This window comes from Apis florea, unplaced genomic scaffold (genome assembly GCF_048593485.1).
Source record: "Apis florea isolate Af1SG1 unplaced genomic scaffold, ASM4859348v1 contig_3367_pilon, whole genome shotgun sequence".
Classification (NCBI taxonomy): Eukaryota; Metazoa; Arthropoda; class Insecta; order Hymenoptera; family Apidae; genus Apis; species Apis florea.
Window position 1 is genome coordinate 1,811,341 of NW_028256746.1, and position 17,432 is coordinate 1,828,772.

Sequence of the window (17,432 nt, forward strand, 5' to 3'; positions counted from 1 at the left end):
AAAAGAAATAAAATATTACCAAATGAGAAAATTGGAAATTGGACACAAATCATTGCGATACATAACACATATATATAATGAATCATTATTCCTCTTCGAAGTTATTCTGAAAATTTAATGATAATCCTTAAAAATACATATCAAAATTGTAAAACAAATATCTAGAATTAAAATTATATTGAAAGAAAATAATAACCAAATTCAAAGTCTTCAAACATTTATAATACAAACTAGCGGTCAATAGTCAAAAAGTTAATAGAAAAAAAACACAAATACAAATAAATATATAAAATAAAATAAAATAAAAGTAAATAATTTTATTATTTAAATAATATAATGTTATGAAATAAATAAAGAATAGGTAATAATAATCTATAAATTTGTTAGTAGCATAGGAATAGAATTATTTACCGAATAATTGAAGTTCATCAAACATCAAACTGGTGACATGTTCTGTTCCAATGAGTTTTAACAGAAGAATGATGTCACGCGCTACATCACTTAGCGCTTTTCTAATTGGCTAAAGCGACATAGTTCTTTACTTATTCGAAGTAGCGCGAAAAATTAAAATCCATGTACATTTATTTGTGCACACATATAATTGTAGTATATTGAAAATTCTTATGACTAGATATTAAATGTTTTAAAATATTAATATCAAATTAATTATATATTAAATATGTGAATACAACTATGCAAAAAAGTATTATATAAATATTTCAAAATAATAAACAAAATAGAACCAACGATAAGAAATAATATTATCATATAAATTTCTAACAAAAATAGGACAAAAAAAAAATACTTTAATGCCAGGAATGTACAATAATTGTTTAATGAACTTAATTGTATTACAAGAATTGTAGTTACACATATGTAATTACATCACTACAATTCCATATTGTTGACTTTACATATGAATAAATAAACACTTATATATTGATAAAAATAGTAGTGAATATGAAATATACATAAAAAAGTAACGTAGGGGAGCTATCAATACTATCAATTTTTTTAGACAATGCCTTCAGATTTTACTCCAAAGGCAGTCTAACATTATGACCCATTATTATGAACTCTAAAATAGGTCATTTTTTTTAAAAAGACTATTAGAATCTTTCAACTGCATAGCAAGTAGCCAAGCTGAAACATTTTTTTCTATATAATAAGTACACTCTCCTCCTCGAAGTCTCAATACCAAATGCAGTGTAGATTCTTTTTGGATATTGTAATCTAAAAGTGTTCTTCCATCTTCAAGTTGTTTGCCAGCAAAAATCAATCGTTGCTGATCAGGAGGAATTCCTTCTTTATCTTGAATCTTAGCTTTTACATTCTCTATTGTATCCGAAGCTTCAACTTCAAGTGTAATAGTCTTTCCAGTAAGAGTTTTAACAAAGATCTGCATTCCTCCTCGAAGTCGCAATACCAGATGAAGAGTAGACTCTTTCTGAATATTATAATCTGAGAGAGTTCTTCCATCTTCAAGCTGTTTGCCAGCAAAAATCAAACGTTGTTGGTCAGGCGGAATTCCTTCTTTATCTTGAATCTTAGCCTTTACATTCTCTATTGTATCCGAAGCTTCAACTTCAAGTGTAATAGTCTTTCCAGTAAGAGTTTTAACAAAGATCTGCATTCCTCCCCGAAGTCGCAATACCAGATGAAGAGTAGACTCTTTTTGAATATTGTAATCTGAAAGAGTTCTTCCATCTTCAAGCTGTTTGCCAGCAAAAATCAAACGTTGCTGATCAGGTGGAATTCCTTCTTTATCTTGAATCTTAGCTTTTACATTTTCTATTGTGTCTGAAGCTTCAACTTCAAGAGTGATAGTTTTTCCAGTGAGAGTTTTGACAAAGATTTGCATTCCTCCTCGAAGTCTCAACACTAAATGGAGTGTAGATTCTTTTTGGATATTATAATCTGAAAGAGTTCTTCCATCTTCTAGCTGTTTACCAGCAAAGATCAATCGTTGCTGATCAGGAGGAATTCCTTCTTTATCTTGAATCTTAGCTTTTACATTTTCTATTGTGTCTGAAGCTTCAACTTCAAGAGTGATAGTTTTTCCAGTGAGAGTTTTGACAAAGATTTGCATTCCTCCTCGAAGTCTCAACACTAAATGGAGTGTAGATTCTTTTTGGATATTATAATCTGAGAGAGTTCTTCCATCTTCTAGCTGTTTACCAGCAAAGATCAATCGTTGCTGATCAGGAGGAATTCCTTCTTTATCTTGAATCTTAGCTTTTACATTTTCTATTGTGTCTGAAGCTTCAACTTCAAGAGTGATAGTTTTTCCAGTGAGAGTTTTGACAAAGATTTGCATTCCTCCTCGAAGTCTCAACACTAAATGGAGTGTAGATTCTTTTTGGATATTATAATCTGAGAGAGTTCTTCCATCTTCTAGCTGTTTACCAGCAAAGATCAAACGTTGCTGGTCAGGGGGAATTCCTTCTTTGTCTTGAATCTTAGCTTTAACATTCTCTATTGTGTCTGAAGCTTCAACTTCTAAGGTAATGGTTTTGCCAGTGAGAGTTTTGACAAAGATTTGCATACCTCCTCGAAGTCTTAACACTAAATGGAGTGTAGATTCTTTTTGGATATTGTAATCTGAGAGAGTTCTTCCATCTTCAAGTTGTTTACCAGCAAAGATCAATCGTTGTTGATCTGGTGGAATTCCTTCTTTATCTTGGATTTTAGCCTTTACATTCTCTATAGTATCTGAAGCTTCAACTTCAAGAGTGATGGTTTTTCCAGTTAGGGTTTTAACAAAAATCTGCATGATTGTAGATTTGGAAAACTACAAAAAAGAATAATTATGAAATTACATTTATTATTCTACCTTTACTATTCATATATTAAGTAAATAATACTTAATAAATTTATATATATTTTTTCATATATTATTCATATAGAAGTATGATATTATATTATGAAAATTATATATGAAAATAGTATACATATAAATAGCGTTTTAATTGAATCTTTAAAGAAATTAAAAATTATGTAAAAAATGCATTAAATTTATTATTGCATTAATTATTTATACCATATAAAAAATACTTTACTATTTTGATTTTAAAATCTCAAATAAAAATGATGTATAATAATTGTATATAATTTTAATTTAAGAAAATATTAATTAATTTTATCTGTAATTGTTTAACAAGATGGTGGCTCCGAAATAAGTCTGTGAAATATTGATTATTTGAAAATTTATCTAATATTTTTATGTACCATTATAGAAAAGACAAATATATATTTATATATTATACTTATATTATACTTACACACGTTTAAATAATTTATAAGATGATATTCGCAACACAAGTTGAATTAAGTCGTTCAAAAAATCAAGCTTAGACAAGCGTTCAAAATAAGAACCAGTAAGTCACAGGGAGGGACGTGAAATGACACAAATCTAGTAGTATATAAGTATTTAATATCAATTGTTACCAAATAGTAAGTTCCAAATTCTCTAGACTTACTATAAAATAGCGAATGTTTAACAATATCATTTTTCGATAATGGAAAAACAAATTTAGAAAAAATTTACATTTAACTTAATTAATAATGATAAATTTAAATTTTTTATTTTTAAGTTTTAATAAAAAAATAAAATTTCAAAACATGTTCAAAAGTATATTTAAATTTATTAAAAATTTTAGAAAAACAATTAAAGAAAAGAATTAAAAAATTAAAAACTTTATCGATGTAAATATTTAAGTAAAATAAAAAATAAGACACAATATTTAAAATTAAATATATATATATATATATATATATATATATATATAGTGACATAAAATAACATTAAAATATAAAAATAAAATTAAAAAAATTTAATGTTCATAATTAATTCATAATTAATTTTCAAATTTATTGTAATAAGATTAATCATAATAGATTATAATTAATATTTATAAAAAATCTATATATAATTTGTTTGTGTTAAATAAAAAATAGAAAAAATTGATTATATATTAGTCTTAGAGGTTTTAGATTAAAGAAAATAAGATATGAAGATATAAGATATAAAAAGAGATTTTTATATAAATTATTAAATAAACAATTAGAATTTAAAAGAGAAAAAAAACAAATCTTTATAGGAATGCATTGATATTTGTTTAATAAATAAGTACATCACAAGAATATGTCATTATACGCACACAGACAACTTGTCATTCTTGTCATTATATATGAATAAATAAATATTTTTATATTGATAGCAAGTATTAATGAATATGATACATACAAAAAGTAATAGAATGTATCTATCAATACTATTGATTTTACTAGATATTATCAACAGAATTTACTATCATGTCAGTTTCAAGATATAGTCTTTCATGAAGTTAACTAAAATACAGACTTTGATTATTATTTAAATAATTATTAATATCTTCAAACTGCATGACAACAGGTTCAAATAAACAAAGTTTCTGTTGTATAATGTGTTGCATATGATTATATATTCCTCCTCGAAGTCTCAACACTAAGTGAAGTGTAGATTCTTTCTGAATGTTATAATCTGAAAGAGTTCTTCCATCTTCTAGTTGTTTACCAGCAAAGATTAAACGTTGTTGATCTGGAGGAATTCCTTCTTTATCTTGAATCTTAGCTTTTACATTTTCTATTGTGTCCGAAGCTTCAACTTCTAAAGTAATGGTTTTGCCAGTGAGAGTTTTGACAAAGATTTGCATACCTCCTCGAAGTCTCAATACTAAATGGAGTGTAGATTCCTTTTGGATATTATAATCTGAGAGAGTTCTTCCATCTTCTAATTGTTTACCAGCAAAGATCAAACGTTGCTGGTCAGGGGGAATTCCTTCTTTGTCTTGAATCTTAGCCTTTACATTTTCTATTGTGTCTGAAGCTTCAACTTCAAGTGTGATAGTTTTTCCAGTAAGAGTTTTGACAAAGATTTGCATTCCCCCTCGAAGTCTCAATACTAGATGAAGAGTAGACTCTTTCTGAATATTATAATCTGAGAGTGTTCTACCATCTTCAAGTTGTTTGCCAGCAAAAATCAAACGTTGTTGATCTGGTGGAATTCCTTCTTTATCTTGAATCTTAGCCTTTACATTCTCTATTGTGTCTGAAGCTTCAACTTCTAAGGTGATGGTTTTTCCTGTTAAAGTCTTAACAAAGATCTGCATTTTTATGTAGAAACCTATAAAAAAAAACGATAAAAAAATGTTAATATGCTATGATTTATGTGATAAAAATTGGTTTAGTAAAATATTAATCTGTTTAGTTTTCATTCATCAAAATGGAGGCTCGCAATATTGAAATCACAAAATATTGATTATTTGTAAATCTACTTAATATCTTTACATATAGGAAGTTATAAAAGTATCAACTATACTCACGTAGACTGAATTAATTTACAAAAAGATATTTGGAATGTAATCCAAGTTAAATTCTTTGAAAGACCAAATAGGGATAAAAGTTCGAAAATGATACTGATAAATCCGAGAAAGGGATATGAAATGACGTAAAACTGGTGTTTGTAAAGTAGGCTGTGATCTGTAATATATATTCCGATTGCCAAAATATAGATTTATAATTCTCTAAATGAAAAATTATATGTACAGGCATTTCCTAAAATTAGTTTAATTGATTTTAAATAAATAAATATACTTAACATTATCGAATTTTAATCATAATCAAAAAAATAAAATTCAAATTTCGATATCTTTTATAAATAAGAACATGTTATTAATCGTATACAAATATACTAGTACTTTTTAGATTCTTAATATTGCAAATAGATTCAAAAATATACTCAATATATTTAAATTTAAAAAGTTATAGTTGCGCGCGATAAAATATTTAAAAGAATATAAAATAGTTATAAATAACGAATTATAGAATTATATAATGGATATTTGCAATGTCATGTATGAAAGAAAAGAACAATCGATTTTATATGCTTCATTTCCGCAAATAAGTGATTTATGTTGTATAATTTGTGAAATTGATTTTATTGAAGTTCGTGATTCATCAGCAAAATCAAATTTTCACTGGCAAACAATGAAATGTCGGTAAGAATAAGTATTATATTATTTATTTTATCTTGTGTTAGTTAACTTATAATCGATTTTTATATTAAAATAACATAATTTTAGATTACTTATTCATTTAATTTCTGATATTATTGCTTCACCAGTAATGGGTACAGAAAAATTTATATTCGTTATTGCGAATAAAAAATTTTTTGAAACTGGAAAGTTGTTAAAAATTTTAAAAAATTTTAAATTAGTGGTTTGTTTAAAATTTATTTCTTGAATGATAAATTATTATTATTTTTATTTTATATATTATTTTTATTTTTATTTTTATTTTTACTAGTATCAAGGATTACGATCAGTTACAATAGAATTATATAAAATTTGTCTTATATATACGATACAAACTAAAATAGCCCCTTTGTGGAATAAAGTTGGTGAATATTTAGTTCAAGGAAAAGATTTTTATAACTTTATACAAGGAACCAGAGCATTAAAATTAGATATACTTATAGAAGGTCTGCCAAATTTATTCTTTATTTATATAATCTTATATATTAATATTAAATAAATTTTTAGAAAAGAATATATCTATAAAACTTCATGCAGAAATAATTAAAATTCCATATATAAAACTTGAAGATTATCTTCCGCCATCTGTTATATCTCACTTTCTAGCAGATCCTAAAGGATATATTGACTTATCTCATTATAATCCTCCATTTGTATATGTATTACCAAGGTAATAATAATTGTCTTCATTTACATGTACTTATATTTATTTATTCAGAATGTAGTAAGAAATACAGAATGTATAGAAATACATGTAAAAATAATTTAAAAAAAAAAACATTTTTCTCATTTGAGATTTTGTTCTCAAAAAAATAAAAAATTTAAAAATTTATTAAATGTATATACTAATATTTAATTGTTTTTATTCAATTTTGATTATCATGAAAACAAAAATATAAATAAAAAATACGTTTCTACTGTTTATTTAATTATTTAATTATTTTCGTAAATATTTTGAATAATAATAATGTTTTAAGTATTAAACTACTTGAAAATAACCAAATTCTTCTTTTAATAATTTATCAAATTTGATTTTTTCGAAAATAAATTTCAAATGTTATTTTTTTCGATTTATTTTTGTATAAATATCAATAATAATTAATAAAATTATAACATTTTTTATAGTACAAAAAAAGGAAAATTATTATCTGTATCTAAAGAACTTCCAGCAAGATGTGTTTTTAAAGATTATGATCAATTACGTAGACATTGGAAAAATATGGTATAAATATTAAATATATATATTGTTTACAATCAAAATTATTTTTATCATCAATAAATTATCATCAATATTTATATATATATATATATATATATATATAATATTTCAGTATGGATATTCTTTGTCTAAAAATAAAAATGAAATTTTATTTTATGAAATTAAATTTTTGATTCCTAAATCTAACATTTTCATATATCCTAATATGTGTATAGCAAGCAGACCATTAGAAATTATTCCAAATAATGATAAAAAATCTACAATTACATATTTTTTAGCTGATATGCTTATGAAATTACCTACAATTTGTGGTAAACAATTACAAATATCTGAATATACTCCATTTATTCCAGTAAGTTATAAACTATTAAATAATAACATTAAGTAATATAAACAATAAAAAAAATATATTTATTATATTATTATTATTATTATATCTTATTTTATATAGAAATCTTTAAATATAAATTTATCATCTAATGTATTATTAAAAGATAAAGAATTGAGTACATATCTTAAAGAAAAAGAAAACATTACTTCACAATTTGAATTTTCTAATAAATATGCAGATAGATTAACAAAAAATACAAATGTTGCAACATCTTTAACAACACAATTAACTAAAATCCATCAACTTCATAATGTACAATTTCATGAAAATATAAAAATTGATTCAATTAACAAAAATGCAAAAGAAAATGAAAATGGTACATACTAAAATAATGAAATATTTTTATAAATATTTTAAAACTTGTATAATAATTATAAAATAATTTTTAAACTTTAGAAAGCCGATGTTTAAATAGTACACAAAATATAAAAGATAATTATATTAAGAATAATGTTCTAAGAAATTCAAATGATTATTTTATTGTATCAAAGGAGAATACAATTTCAAGATATTTTAAAATTCAAAAAACAAATTCTTGTAATGATATGGAAAAGGTATTTTCTTTTATAATTTCTTTATAAATTATATAATATTATATTTTATCATTTATTCTTTTTTTATTTATAATTATTTTTTTATTTATTTAAATATTTAGTTAATACAAGAAGAAAAACAAAAACAGTTAACATTAAAAGAAAAATTATCAAAAGCTAAATCTAATAAAGATAATATTACATTTTTATTAAAAACAGTAGGTATATTATATTTTAAATTACATATATTTTTAATAAAAAATTAACAAAATTAAAAATTAAATATATAATTATTTCATAATTTATTATATAGGATCAAAATATTACAGTAGAAGAAATGGCAAAAAAAAATCAGTTAGATCAGATGAAAAACAGTGATTTAAGTGATTGGTTAAAAAAACATTCAATTCCACATAATATTCATGGAAAAAAAACTGAACTTATTAATAAAATATTATCTCATATAAAAAACACACAAATATTGCAACAAAATCGTATTTAAATACTATTTTTATAAGTAAAAATTATAAATATCATATAAAAAATATTTTTTTTATGTTACATTGTTAAAAAAGATAATAATATTCTATAATTTATATGTATTATATTGAATATTAAAAATAATAACAATTATAATATTTAATATTTTTTAGATATTAAATATTAAAAAAAATGAACAATAACAAGTAACAAGATAAAATTAAAAAGAATTAATAACAATAAATATTTTTTTATACCATTGATTTTTTATAGTCTGCTATAACATTTAATATAGTTTTTCTATCAACTTCATTTTCTATACCAATTTCAATTAAGTCTTCATTAGTTAAAGTCACAAACAAATCAACATCAATCTAAAAAATAAATATATAAATAATATAAAGATAAAAAATTAAAATAGCAATTATAATAAAAATTTATTTAAATAATATAGTTCGTAAAACGAATATGTTAATTAATTAGGTTATTATTAATTTTATTATTTTATATATATATATATAAAATTATATTAATATTTAAATCAAATATAATATATTATAATTTATATTACAATATAATATTATTATGATATATTTACTTCTTGCTGAAGAAATATAGACACATGTTGATTTAATCCATAATGTTTCAATAAAACAAACATTTTTGCTTCTTCTGAATTTAAAATCATTCCTCTTGGAGGTGTTTTGTAACGTGGTGGTGTTGGTGTATCTTCTCCAAATACATTCTCATCATTTATACTTGAAGGTACATTTGGTGAACGTAATGGGCTAAATTCAGGTACATATCCAAGAGTGGTATTAAGATCTTCTTCTTCATTTTGAATATCTAAGTCTGGTGGCCGAATAGACTGTAATCTTTATAGTACAATTACATGTAATATATAATAATAAATGAATACTATCAATATACTGTGTAATATAAATATTACTCTGTAAATATTACTCTCTATAAATATACCTCTGTAAAGATAGTTCGTTTATAGTTTTGTTTTTTAAACAAGTTGATACTATTTCATTTTTGTTTGAAATTATTTGATTATCTACTGTATTATGCATTGTATTAATTTTGATTTCATCAATATATTTATTTTGTGTAAAATATATGTTTGGAGAAGTAGGTAATATTTCATTGAAAGTACAAGTCAAAGTTGGTGAAATTAAAGCACACTGGTCAGTTTCTAAGTGATTTGTTAAATTTAATGGAGGAAGTTTTAAAAGATTTTGTAAATTTTTGTCAATATTCTTGATACAATAATTAGTGTTAGATGCTGCAATATCTGTTTCATCTTCTATAAAAATATTATCTGAATTATTGTTCCAATATTCTTCTATATCAAGATCTTTTGCAAAATTTTTTATTTCAGGTATTGTTGACTGTTTCATCATAATATAAGTATATTCATCTATTAAACAATTTATAATAAATGTGAATAAACATGAATAAACATTATTGTTTGTTTATATTGGTATTTTTATCTTATTATATAAATTTTTATATATTATTATTTATAAAAATATAATATCTTACTACTTTTGGAAACATCAAAACCTAACTCTATTAATTTAAAAAATAAGTTTTTATCATTTTTCATAGCTGCAATACAAAGGGGTGTTATATCATCATTTAGAGTATTTAATAATGCTGATGGACATGCTTCATATACAATGTCAAACATATCTTTATTTATTGCAGCTGCTAATCCAAATACAGACATTCCTAAAAATCAATAAAAATTTAATAATATTTTATTATAATTACAGTAATAACTTTTTACAAAATGGCATTTTCAATTTTTTTCAAAATTAATATTATTTTAACATATCAATGAGTTTACCTAGATAAGTTGATTCATTTATATTAGCATTTTGTTGTAAAAGATATTTTACAGTTTTAATATTTCTGTTACGAATTGCTAACATTAATGGTGTCCAACCAAATTTATTTTTTCTATTAATAATTTCACGGCATTCGTATTTTCGAAAAATTTCCTTTATAATATCAAGGCAATCATTTGCTGCGCTAATATGTAATAAATTCTCTCCATAACTATTTACCGTATTTAGTGTATATTCTGCAAATAAAAAATAAATTATTTATTTTTTCTAATTTGATTTAATTTCACAAAATAATTGATTTTAAATTTTGTAAAATTAAAATTAATTATTAAAAAATAAAAAGAATGGTTTCTAAATAATTGTATAAAATAAATTATAAATTATAATATAATTATTGATTATTACAATGTTACATACACATTAATTTAATACCTTCTTTTTGTAATGCTTTTATGACTTCCATTTCTACAGTTTCTTGCATACAATAATTTTTTTTTTTCTCATAATTTATTTGTATTTTAATGTTATTTTCTTTAAACATAATTGATATTATTATGTATATATTTTTTTGATTAATTAATTTATATAATATTAAAGTAGAATTTGCTAATAAATTTTTGACTTATTATTGGATAATGAATGAAAACGTTGAAAGTGACCTATAAATGATTTTTTATATTTTGTTCGATTTGTTTGTAAACTTTTAATATATTTGAATATTATTTATTATGAAAGGAGCAATTGTTTATTTATCTATTATAAAATGAGTAAAATGTATCTAAAAATAAAAAATATTAACTGAATTATATATTTGTATTTAAAAATCATAAATTGATATCATTAAATATAAAATTTGATTTTTTATAATTTCCGCCAAAAAGTTTTGCATAAAGTTTTTTTTATAATAGTATTATGATGGCAGCACAATCTCGTAAAATGTGACGTGCATGATAATTTCTGACAGTGTTTGAATTTCATTTTTGAAATCATATATCCATTTGACTCGAAACTGCAATTATTTCATAAAATTACGAAACTTTAATTTCATTTTTGTTCCTACAATATACGAGCAACGAAGTAAACGTGATTTTTTGTAACATATCGAGCAACTTACAGCGATAAATTTTAACTCAATGTGAGTTATTTCTTATCATATACAATTTTTTTTCATTTTTTTGTTTCTCATCAAAATATAAAGAATTTTATTCATTGTTAGATTGTTATTGTATATTTTTATTTGATATTTAGATTATTTTATTCGTGGTATAAACTTTTGTTAGGTTAAGTTTCAGACGACGCCGAGATCATATTTTTTGGGGTGGGGGTACTAATTAAGAGAATGTGGATGAGGTAGACGAGTACATATCGTTACCGTTAGTGATCAATTTTTTCGAATCTTTATTAATTTTGGATCTACACATTATAATATCAAGTAAATGTATTTATGTTGAATTTTTCTTCTCTTTTGTAATAAAACATTATGAGTTGTTTAATTTCATTATAACAATATGGAGACATTGATTTGCTATTACTGTATCATAAAGTTCTTTTGTAATATATATAAATTTTATTTGAATAATATATAATTTGCTATTTAGAATGGGAAGCAGTGGTCAATTGTATAGTTTGTCCTGGGGAGAATTTAGTTCATCATTGGCTTCTGCAGTACAATTATTAAGAGGTCATGGAGATTTAGTTGATGTTACATTAGCTGCTGGTGGACGCAGTTTTCCTGCACATAAGATAGTACTTTGTGCAGCTAGTCCTTTTTTATTGGATTTATTAAAGGTTTTAACATTATATTTTTTTATATTGAATGTTTGATATTGGCATTGAAGTATAATACACATTTTTAAATTTTATAATTCTTTTTTCAATTCAATTTTTATTAATAGAGCACACCATGTCAACATCCAGTAGTTATGTTAGCTGGCATAGGAGCAGATGATTTGGAATCATTATTGGAATTTGTATATCGTGGTGAAGTAAGTGTGGAACCTTCTCAATTACCTTCACTACTTCAAGCTGCTCATTGCCTTTGTATTCATGGGTTAACACCACCTACTATATTGACTGAAGTATGTTCTACAATTAATTAATATAATATATTGCATTTTTATTTTCCTTATATATAATTTTCAATTTCCATATTTATATATTTATTAATATTTTAATTGAATCAATATTTACAATCAGCAATAATAATTTTTATATATTTGTTCAAGGATAATTAATTTTTTTATTTATTTAGAATGGAGAAGAGGTACCTGTATCAGCAATACCAACAGCAAATGAAGCTTTATCAAAAGAATCAATTACTCCCTATTTTCCATTAAAACGCAGAAAAAAGAGGAGAAAATCATCTTCATCTTCTGGAAAATGGCCACGTAATATTAATACTACTGATAATGAAAATAGGGCTATAGATGGAAGTGATAATAGTCGATCAACTAATTATGATCACAAAGATGAAGATAATACAGAACATGGTGATGACACAGGTAAGGAATATTCAGCTTTATATATAACAGCATATTTCATAATTACACACACATAGACATATATATATATACACATATATATGTGTGTATATATATATATATATACACATACACATATATTGTATTTGTTAAATTTATTGAAAATATATTTATATATATTTATATATATTTAAATTTTTATTTTGCATTTATTGTTTACTTAAAATAATAGTAAATATTATTTTATTATATTTTAAATATAATTTTCTTTTTGTCATTATGCATTAAACTGAGTTGATCATTATATTACTATCTATGATCAATGATCAATTTAGTAAACAAATTTTAATAAGAATGGATATGCGATATTAATTGTGTTCTGTGTCCGATATATTATTTTCATTATTTATTAATATATTTTGAAGACAAAGTTTTTTTCAAGCTTTTATATTTAGAACGGACACAAGCACAACCATCGATCGGGTTGAACTGCGTCTAATCAATCATATCATAAGATATAACAACTCAAAAATTTCAGATGTAAAAATCAGTTCAGCCCTGTATGGTAATATTGTGTTTGTGTCTGTTAGCAGCGAACGATCGGTTGGAATATTCGAATCATCGGAGTTGTCACTCGCCACGTGCTCAAGAAGCGCAGCCGGTGTCAACAGAAAATTCTCAAGCAGGAACGCATCAGGATCAAATATCGGACAATGAATCGCATCTTCACACTTTAATGCCAATGCAGCCATATTCTCCATTACATATACCGCAATTTCCCGGTCCCCTAAATATGGGCTTCCCTCCTGGAATACCGCTCCCACTAGTTACTCAGGGTACAACTGCTGGAACAGCGTCTTGTGGACTTACAGGCAATATGAATTTGTCTAAAATACGTGGTGCATCCGACTGTCCAGGCGTTTGTCCACTATGTGGTGCAACGTTACGACAAGCGAGAAATTTACGTAGACATCTATTATCGTCTTGCAAATATCGATTTAGTAGTAATCCGGTCCAAAGTTCCCCAGCTGATACAATGATGATAGAAGTAAAGCCTGAAGTCGAGTTATCCGGTTATAACGAGCACTCTATGACGTATGGAACTGATAGTGGAAGTAGTACCTGTGAGCAAATAATTTGTAAGCCCAGTCCACTTCCTTCGCCAACATCACAGGGACCAAATGTTGTTTCTCCTCAAAGCAATGTTTCGTCTCCAACTATCGCTAGATGAATATACAGAAAAAAAATAAAAGCGAAGATTTGATGTAAACAGAATCAATTTCCGATTCTGTTATTGTGATTTAGAAACAACTTTGTTTCCTATCGCTAATTTGTTTTATAATATATGTTATAAATTTAATTTAAGTCTGCGTATTCTTTTTTTAATTATTGTTTTAATGTACTTACAGGAATTTATGTTCAAATTATAATTTCTTTGCATCGTTTAAGGGAAAAAAATGGACTGACATTATTTTTTAAAGTTTGTCAGAATGAATTGATTGTTACATTATCTGTATAGTTTATGTATTCTTATTTTATTAATTTTTCATTTCTGATTTGTTTCTGATTGATATTAAAATAATTTGGAGCAGAATGTTTAAAATAAACATTTACAATTATATTAAAATCTTCCACGTTAGTAAATAAGAGCAGTATCTTTAGGATTAATAGGAATAGCAATCGATAAAAAATTATTCATAGTAAAAGCGATGATTAATAAGAATTGCAAAATACTTGTAAATTTTCGATATCTTTCAAATAATCACTTATGCAATAATTGTATATGATCAGTTTTATATAAAACTTATTGAATTACAAATTTTTATTGCTCAGTTTTTTTTTCATTATTTTTTTAATAAAATATCGAATTAATATTTTGAAATTATAGAGAATTCGAACTTCTGTCGATTATGTAAAAAAGAATACTAATAACAATATAACGGTTAAAACAGAACCTGATTTATATCTATTTATATACATAAGGAATTAAAATATTTTCTTATAATTACAAAAATTGTAAATTAAAATAAGAAAAAAAACTTAATTGACAGAAATTTTAATCTCTATCTAAATAATATATTTATTTTCGCAATTTTATTTTTTTAAAAAGCATGCATTTGACTTTGATACTGATCGATTGATAGATGTAAAAATCGACGAATTATGAATTATATAGTATATTTAATTATAATAGTAAGTAATAAAATCATTTAACAAATTGAATAAAAGTTTATTTTATCATGGATTTTATATTTTTAAATAAAAGAAATCTTTATTAATTCATAGTTTTTTAAGGTATTTTGCAAATTATTTATTTATAACTTTTACTATTATTTATATAATTGTACTATTAATCTAATTTAGTTAGGACTTGCAATACAATGATTTGAATAGTAAGAAAAGGTCAGAAAAATGAATATAAACAGCCCAAAACTAGTAAGCTAGTTCGATTATGTATACTGCCTATCCTTACGGTGACTTTTCTTTAAAGTATGTTTGAACGTGTTTAGATCTGACGGAATTAATTTTAGGAGATGGATTATCCAAATCACGAAGTATGTCCGATCAACCGGCGTCGTGTCCACTTTGCGGAGCAATTTTACGTCAATCGCGAAATTTAAGGAGGCATTTAGAGCTCCTACATTTTGGACTCGGTAGCAATAATAAATCCGGTGTCCATTCTATGAGGCATAGAAGAATTGATAGAAATAACGATCTTGTCCGATCGACGCTTGCATCAATTTGTCCACCACATATGACGAGGACGGATTACTCAAGAGCTGTGGAAAGCACAGATCTGTCGACGTTAACGTCTTTATCCATTGCTTCGACAGTCAGTTCCAACGCGTCAAATGTCAGCTTTGCAGGTGAATGCTTAGTAAATCGAGGTAGAAAAGAAAAGGAACGATCGATATAATTATTTTCGAAATTTGATCATTTTTACGAATAATAATAATTAAAATGCAAATTATCTGGTGATAAAGTAAATAAAATAAATAAAATAAACGACGATTTATTTATTAAAATAAATTATGGAAAATAATATTGTATCGATCTTCCTGTGATATCAACATTTCCTGTAACTGTAGGATTTCTTACGATTAAATTTACTTATATATATATATATATATATATATATATATATATATATATATATATATGATAAGGTAAAGATAGTAACTAAAATGTAATTTTTGTACATTTTAATTTATCATTATACGTTGAGAGACTGTAAGTTATTTTTTAGTTATTGTATTATAAATGTAATTGAATAAGAAACAAAATACAAGTATTTATGTTAAAAATGTTGTTAATCATCTTGTTTTATTTCTTTATTATTTTTATAATTTCTTATATTTATTTAAAACGATCATTACATCAATATATTAATGAATCACTTTGTTTCTTATGAGATTTCAAAATAATAAATAAACTGATATTATCATTAAAGTGAAATCTTTGAATTATTTTTTTTCTCTAATGATGAATGATTAAAGAAGCTATTATTATAAAAAATTTATCATTAAGAAAAAAATTAATTATGTCTTGATTCTTTTTTGTTGATTACTCCGTATAAATGTAAAATTATTAAAGTAATAATAATAATAATCGTAACTGATACCGTTTTATCTTTGTAAACAGGAAGTTTAATGGGATCAAGTGTATTGGGAAGTGGTGATCAAAACGCGAACTCTACCCTAGTCTCAGCATCGAACTCGAGTACAACTTCTATCGCCTCTGCCAATAATGGAATTTACTCGTCAGATGGTAGTGCCAGTATGCTAAATTGCTTATTACCATCGCTACCATCTTTGCCTTCTCTCTCTTCTCCGCACGATATGTTTCGCCACGGTGAAATGTTGAGAGTTGGTATCGCGTACCATGATTCCTCCAGGCAACATCCCAAGCAGTCACAACGTACCGATATCACTTAATTTTTTTAATTTCGCCTTAAACAATTATTTCAATTAGATATTGTAATCGTTGTAAAGACGAACATGTCAAATTCTATTATAAATTCTGTAGAGATATTTTTTATATCGAATTGTGTTTTGTAAAATGTTTTTTAATTAGAAATTCTCAAGTTATTATAGTTTACTGCGATGTACAAAGAATTAAAGTTGTACAATACGAGAAATGCGTGGATATATCTTTAAGAATTTAGTGTATAACATTGTTCATTTAATGAATAAAGAACATACGGTTAAATCAAAGTATATTACATTTCAATAGTGAAACAATTGTATTTTAGAAACGAGTATGTCCATCTATTTTAAAAAATCATGTTTGAATGAAAAATCATGTACGATTTATTAATTTTAAGGAGAAGGTGGAAGTTTAATGCCTATCTAATTTTTTTTAATTAAAAATTACAGTTATTATTTGTTAAAATTTTTGA

At 24.3% G+C, this 17,432-nt stretch overlaps 5 protein-coding genes across 13 annotated transcripts; 3 read left to right on the forward strand and 2 right to left on the reverse strand.

The window, feature by feature from the left end:
• Positions 1 to 810: 810 nt before the first annotated feature.
• Positions 811 to 5,504, reverse strand: LOC100872156 (polyubiquitin). Of its 2 annotated transcripts, XM_086911701.1 has the most exons (3): positions 5,364 to 5,504; positions 4,468 to 5,164; positions 811 to 2,774 (listed from the first exon to the last, which is right to left on the reverse strand). In XM_086911701.1, the coding sequence occupies exons 2-3, from the start codon at positions 5,148 to 5,150 to the stop codon at positions 1,079 to 1,081; spliced, it is 2,379 nt and encodes a 792-aa protein (XP_086767827.1). In that variant the 5' UTR covers positions 5,151 to 5,164; positions 5,364 to 5,504; the 3' UTR covers positions 811 to 1,078. The 2 variants fall into 2 exon arrangements, with proteins under 2 accessions (XP_086767827.1, XP_003699040.3); XM_003698992.4 differs by lacking the exons at positions 4,468 to 5,164; positions 5,364 to 5,504 and adding an exon at positions 3,282 to 3,438 and having other exon boundaries at positions 811 to 2,791.
• A 370-nt stretch (positions 5,505 to 5,874) lies between these two features.
• LOC100863415 (uncharacterized) lies at positions 5,875 to 17,242 on the forward strand. 7 transcript variants are annotated; one of them, XM_086911737.1, is made up of 6 exons: positions 11,466 to 11,688; positions 12,152 to 12,341; positions 12,449 to 12,631; positions 12,805 to 13,054; positions 15,565 to 15,900; positions 16,676 to 17,242. In XM_086911737.1, exons 2-6 carry the CDS (start codon positions 12,153 to 12,155, stop codon positions 16,966 to 16,968), a joined length of 1,251 nt encoding a protein of 416 aa, XP_086767863.1. In that variant the 5' UTR covers positions 11,466 to 11,688; position 12,152; the 3' UTR covers positions 16,969 to 17,242. The 7 variants fall into 7 exon arrangements, with proteins under 7 accessions (XP_086767865.1, XP_086767863.1, XP_012344563.3 ...); XM_086911738.1 differs by lacking the exon at positions 11,466 to 11,688 and adding an exon at positions 11,834 to 11,985; XM_086911739.1 differs by lacking the exons at positions 11,466 to 11,688; positions 15,565 to 15,900; positions 16,676 to 17,242 and adding exons at positions 5,875 to 6,038; positions 13,627 to 14,852.
• LOC105736041 (uncharacterized protein C18orf63-like) lies at positions 6,166 to 6,996 on the forward strand. The gene is made up of 3 exons (XM_086911837.1): positions 6,166 to 6,189; positions 6,346 to 6,520; positions 6,582 to 6,996. Exons 1-3 carry the CDS (start codon positions 6,166 to 6,168, stop codon positions 6,746 to 6,748), a joined length of 366 nt encoding a protein of 121 aa, XP_086767963.1. The 3' UTR covers positions 6,749 to 6,996.
• Positions 7,198 to 9,624, forward strand: LOC147657007 (uncharacterized). The gene is made up of 6 exons (XM_086911741.1): positions 7,198 to 7,296; positions 7,572 to 7,645; positions 7,745 to 8,000; positions 8,081 to 8,238; positions 8,340 to 8,435; positions 8,531 to 9,624. Exons 2-6 carry the CDS (start codon positions 7,577 to 7,579, stop codon positions 8,717 to 8,719), a joined length of 768 nt encoding a protein of 255 aa, XP_086767867.1. The 5' UTR covers positions 7,198 to 7,296; positions 7,572 to 7,576; the 3' UTR covers positions 8,720 to 9,624.
• LOC100863110 (uncharacterized) lies at positions 8,697 to 11,562 on the reverse strand. Of its 2 annotated transcripts, none has more exons than XM_086911731.1 (6): positions 10,971 to 11,562; positions 10,553 to 10,789; positions 10,246 to 10,434; positions 9,676 to 10,120; positions 9,296 to 9,572; positions 8,697 to 9,071 (listed from the first exon to the last, which is right to left on the reverse strand). In XM_086911731.1, the coding sequence occupies exons 2-6, from the start codon at positions 10,635 to 10,637 to the stop codon at positions 8,949 to 8,951; spliced, it is 1,119 nt and encodes a 372-aa protein (XP_086767857.1). In that variant the 5' UTR covers positions 10,638 to 10,789; positions 10,971 to 11,562; the 3' UTR covers positions 8,697 to 8,948. The 2 variants fall into 2 exon arrangements, with proteins under 2 accessions (XP_086767857.1, XP_003695615.3); XM_003695567.4 differs by having other exon boundaries at positions 10,986 to 11,125.
• Positions 17,243 to 17,432: the final 190 nt, after the last annotated feature.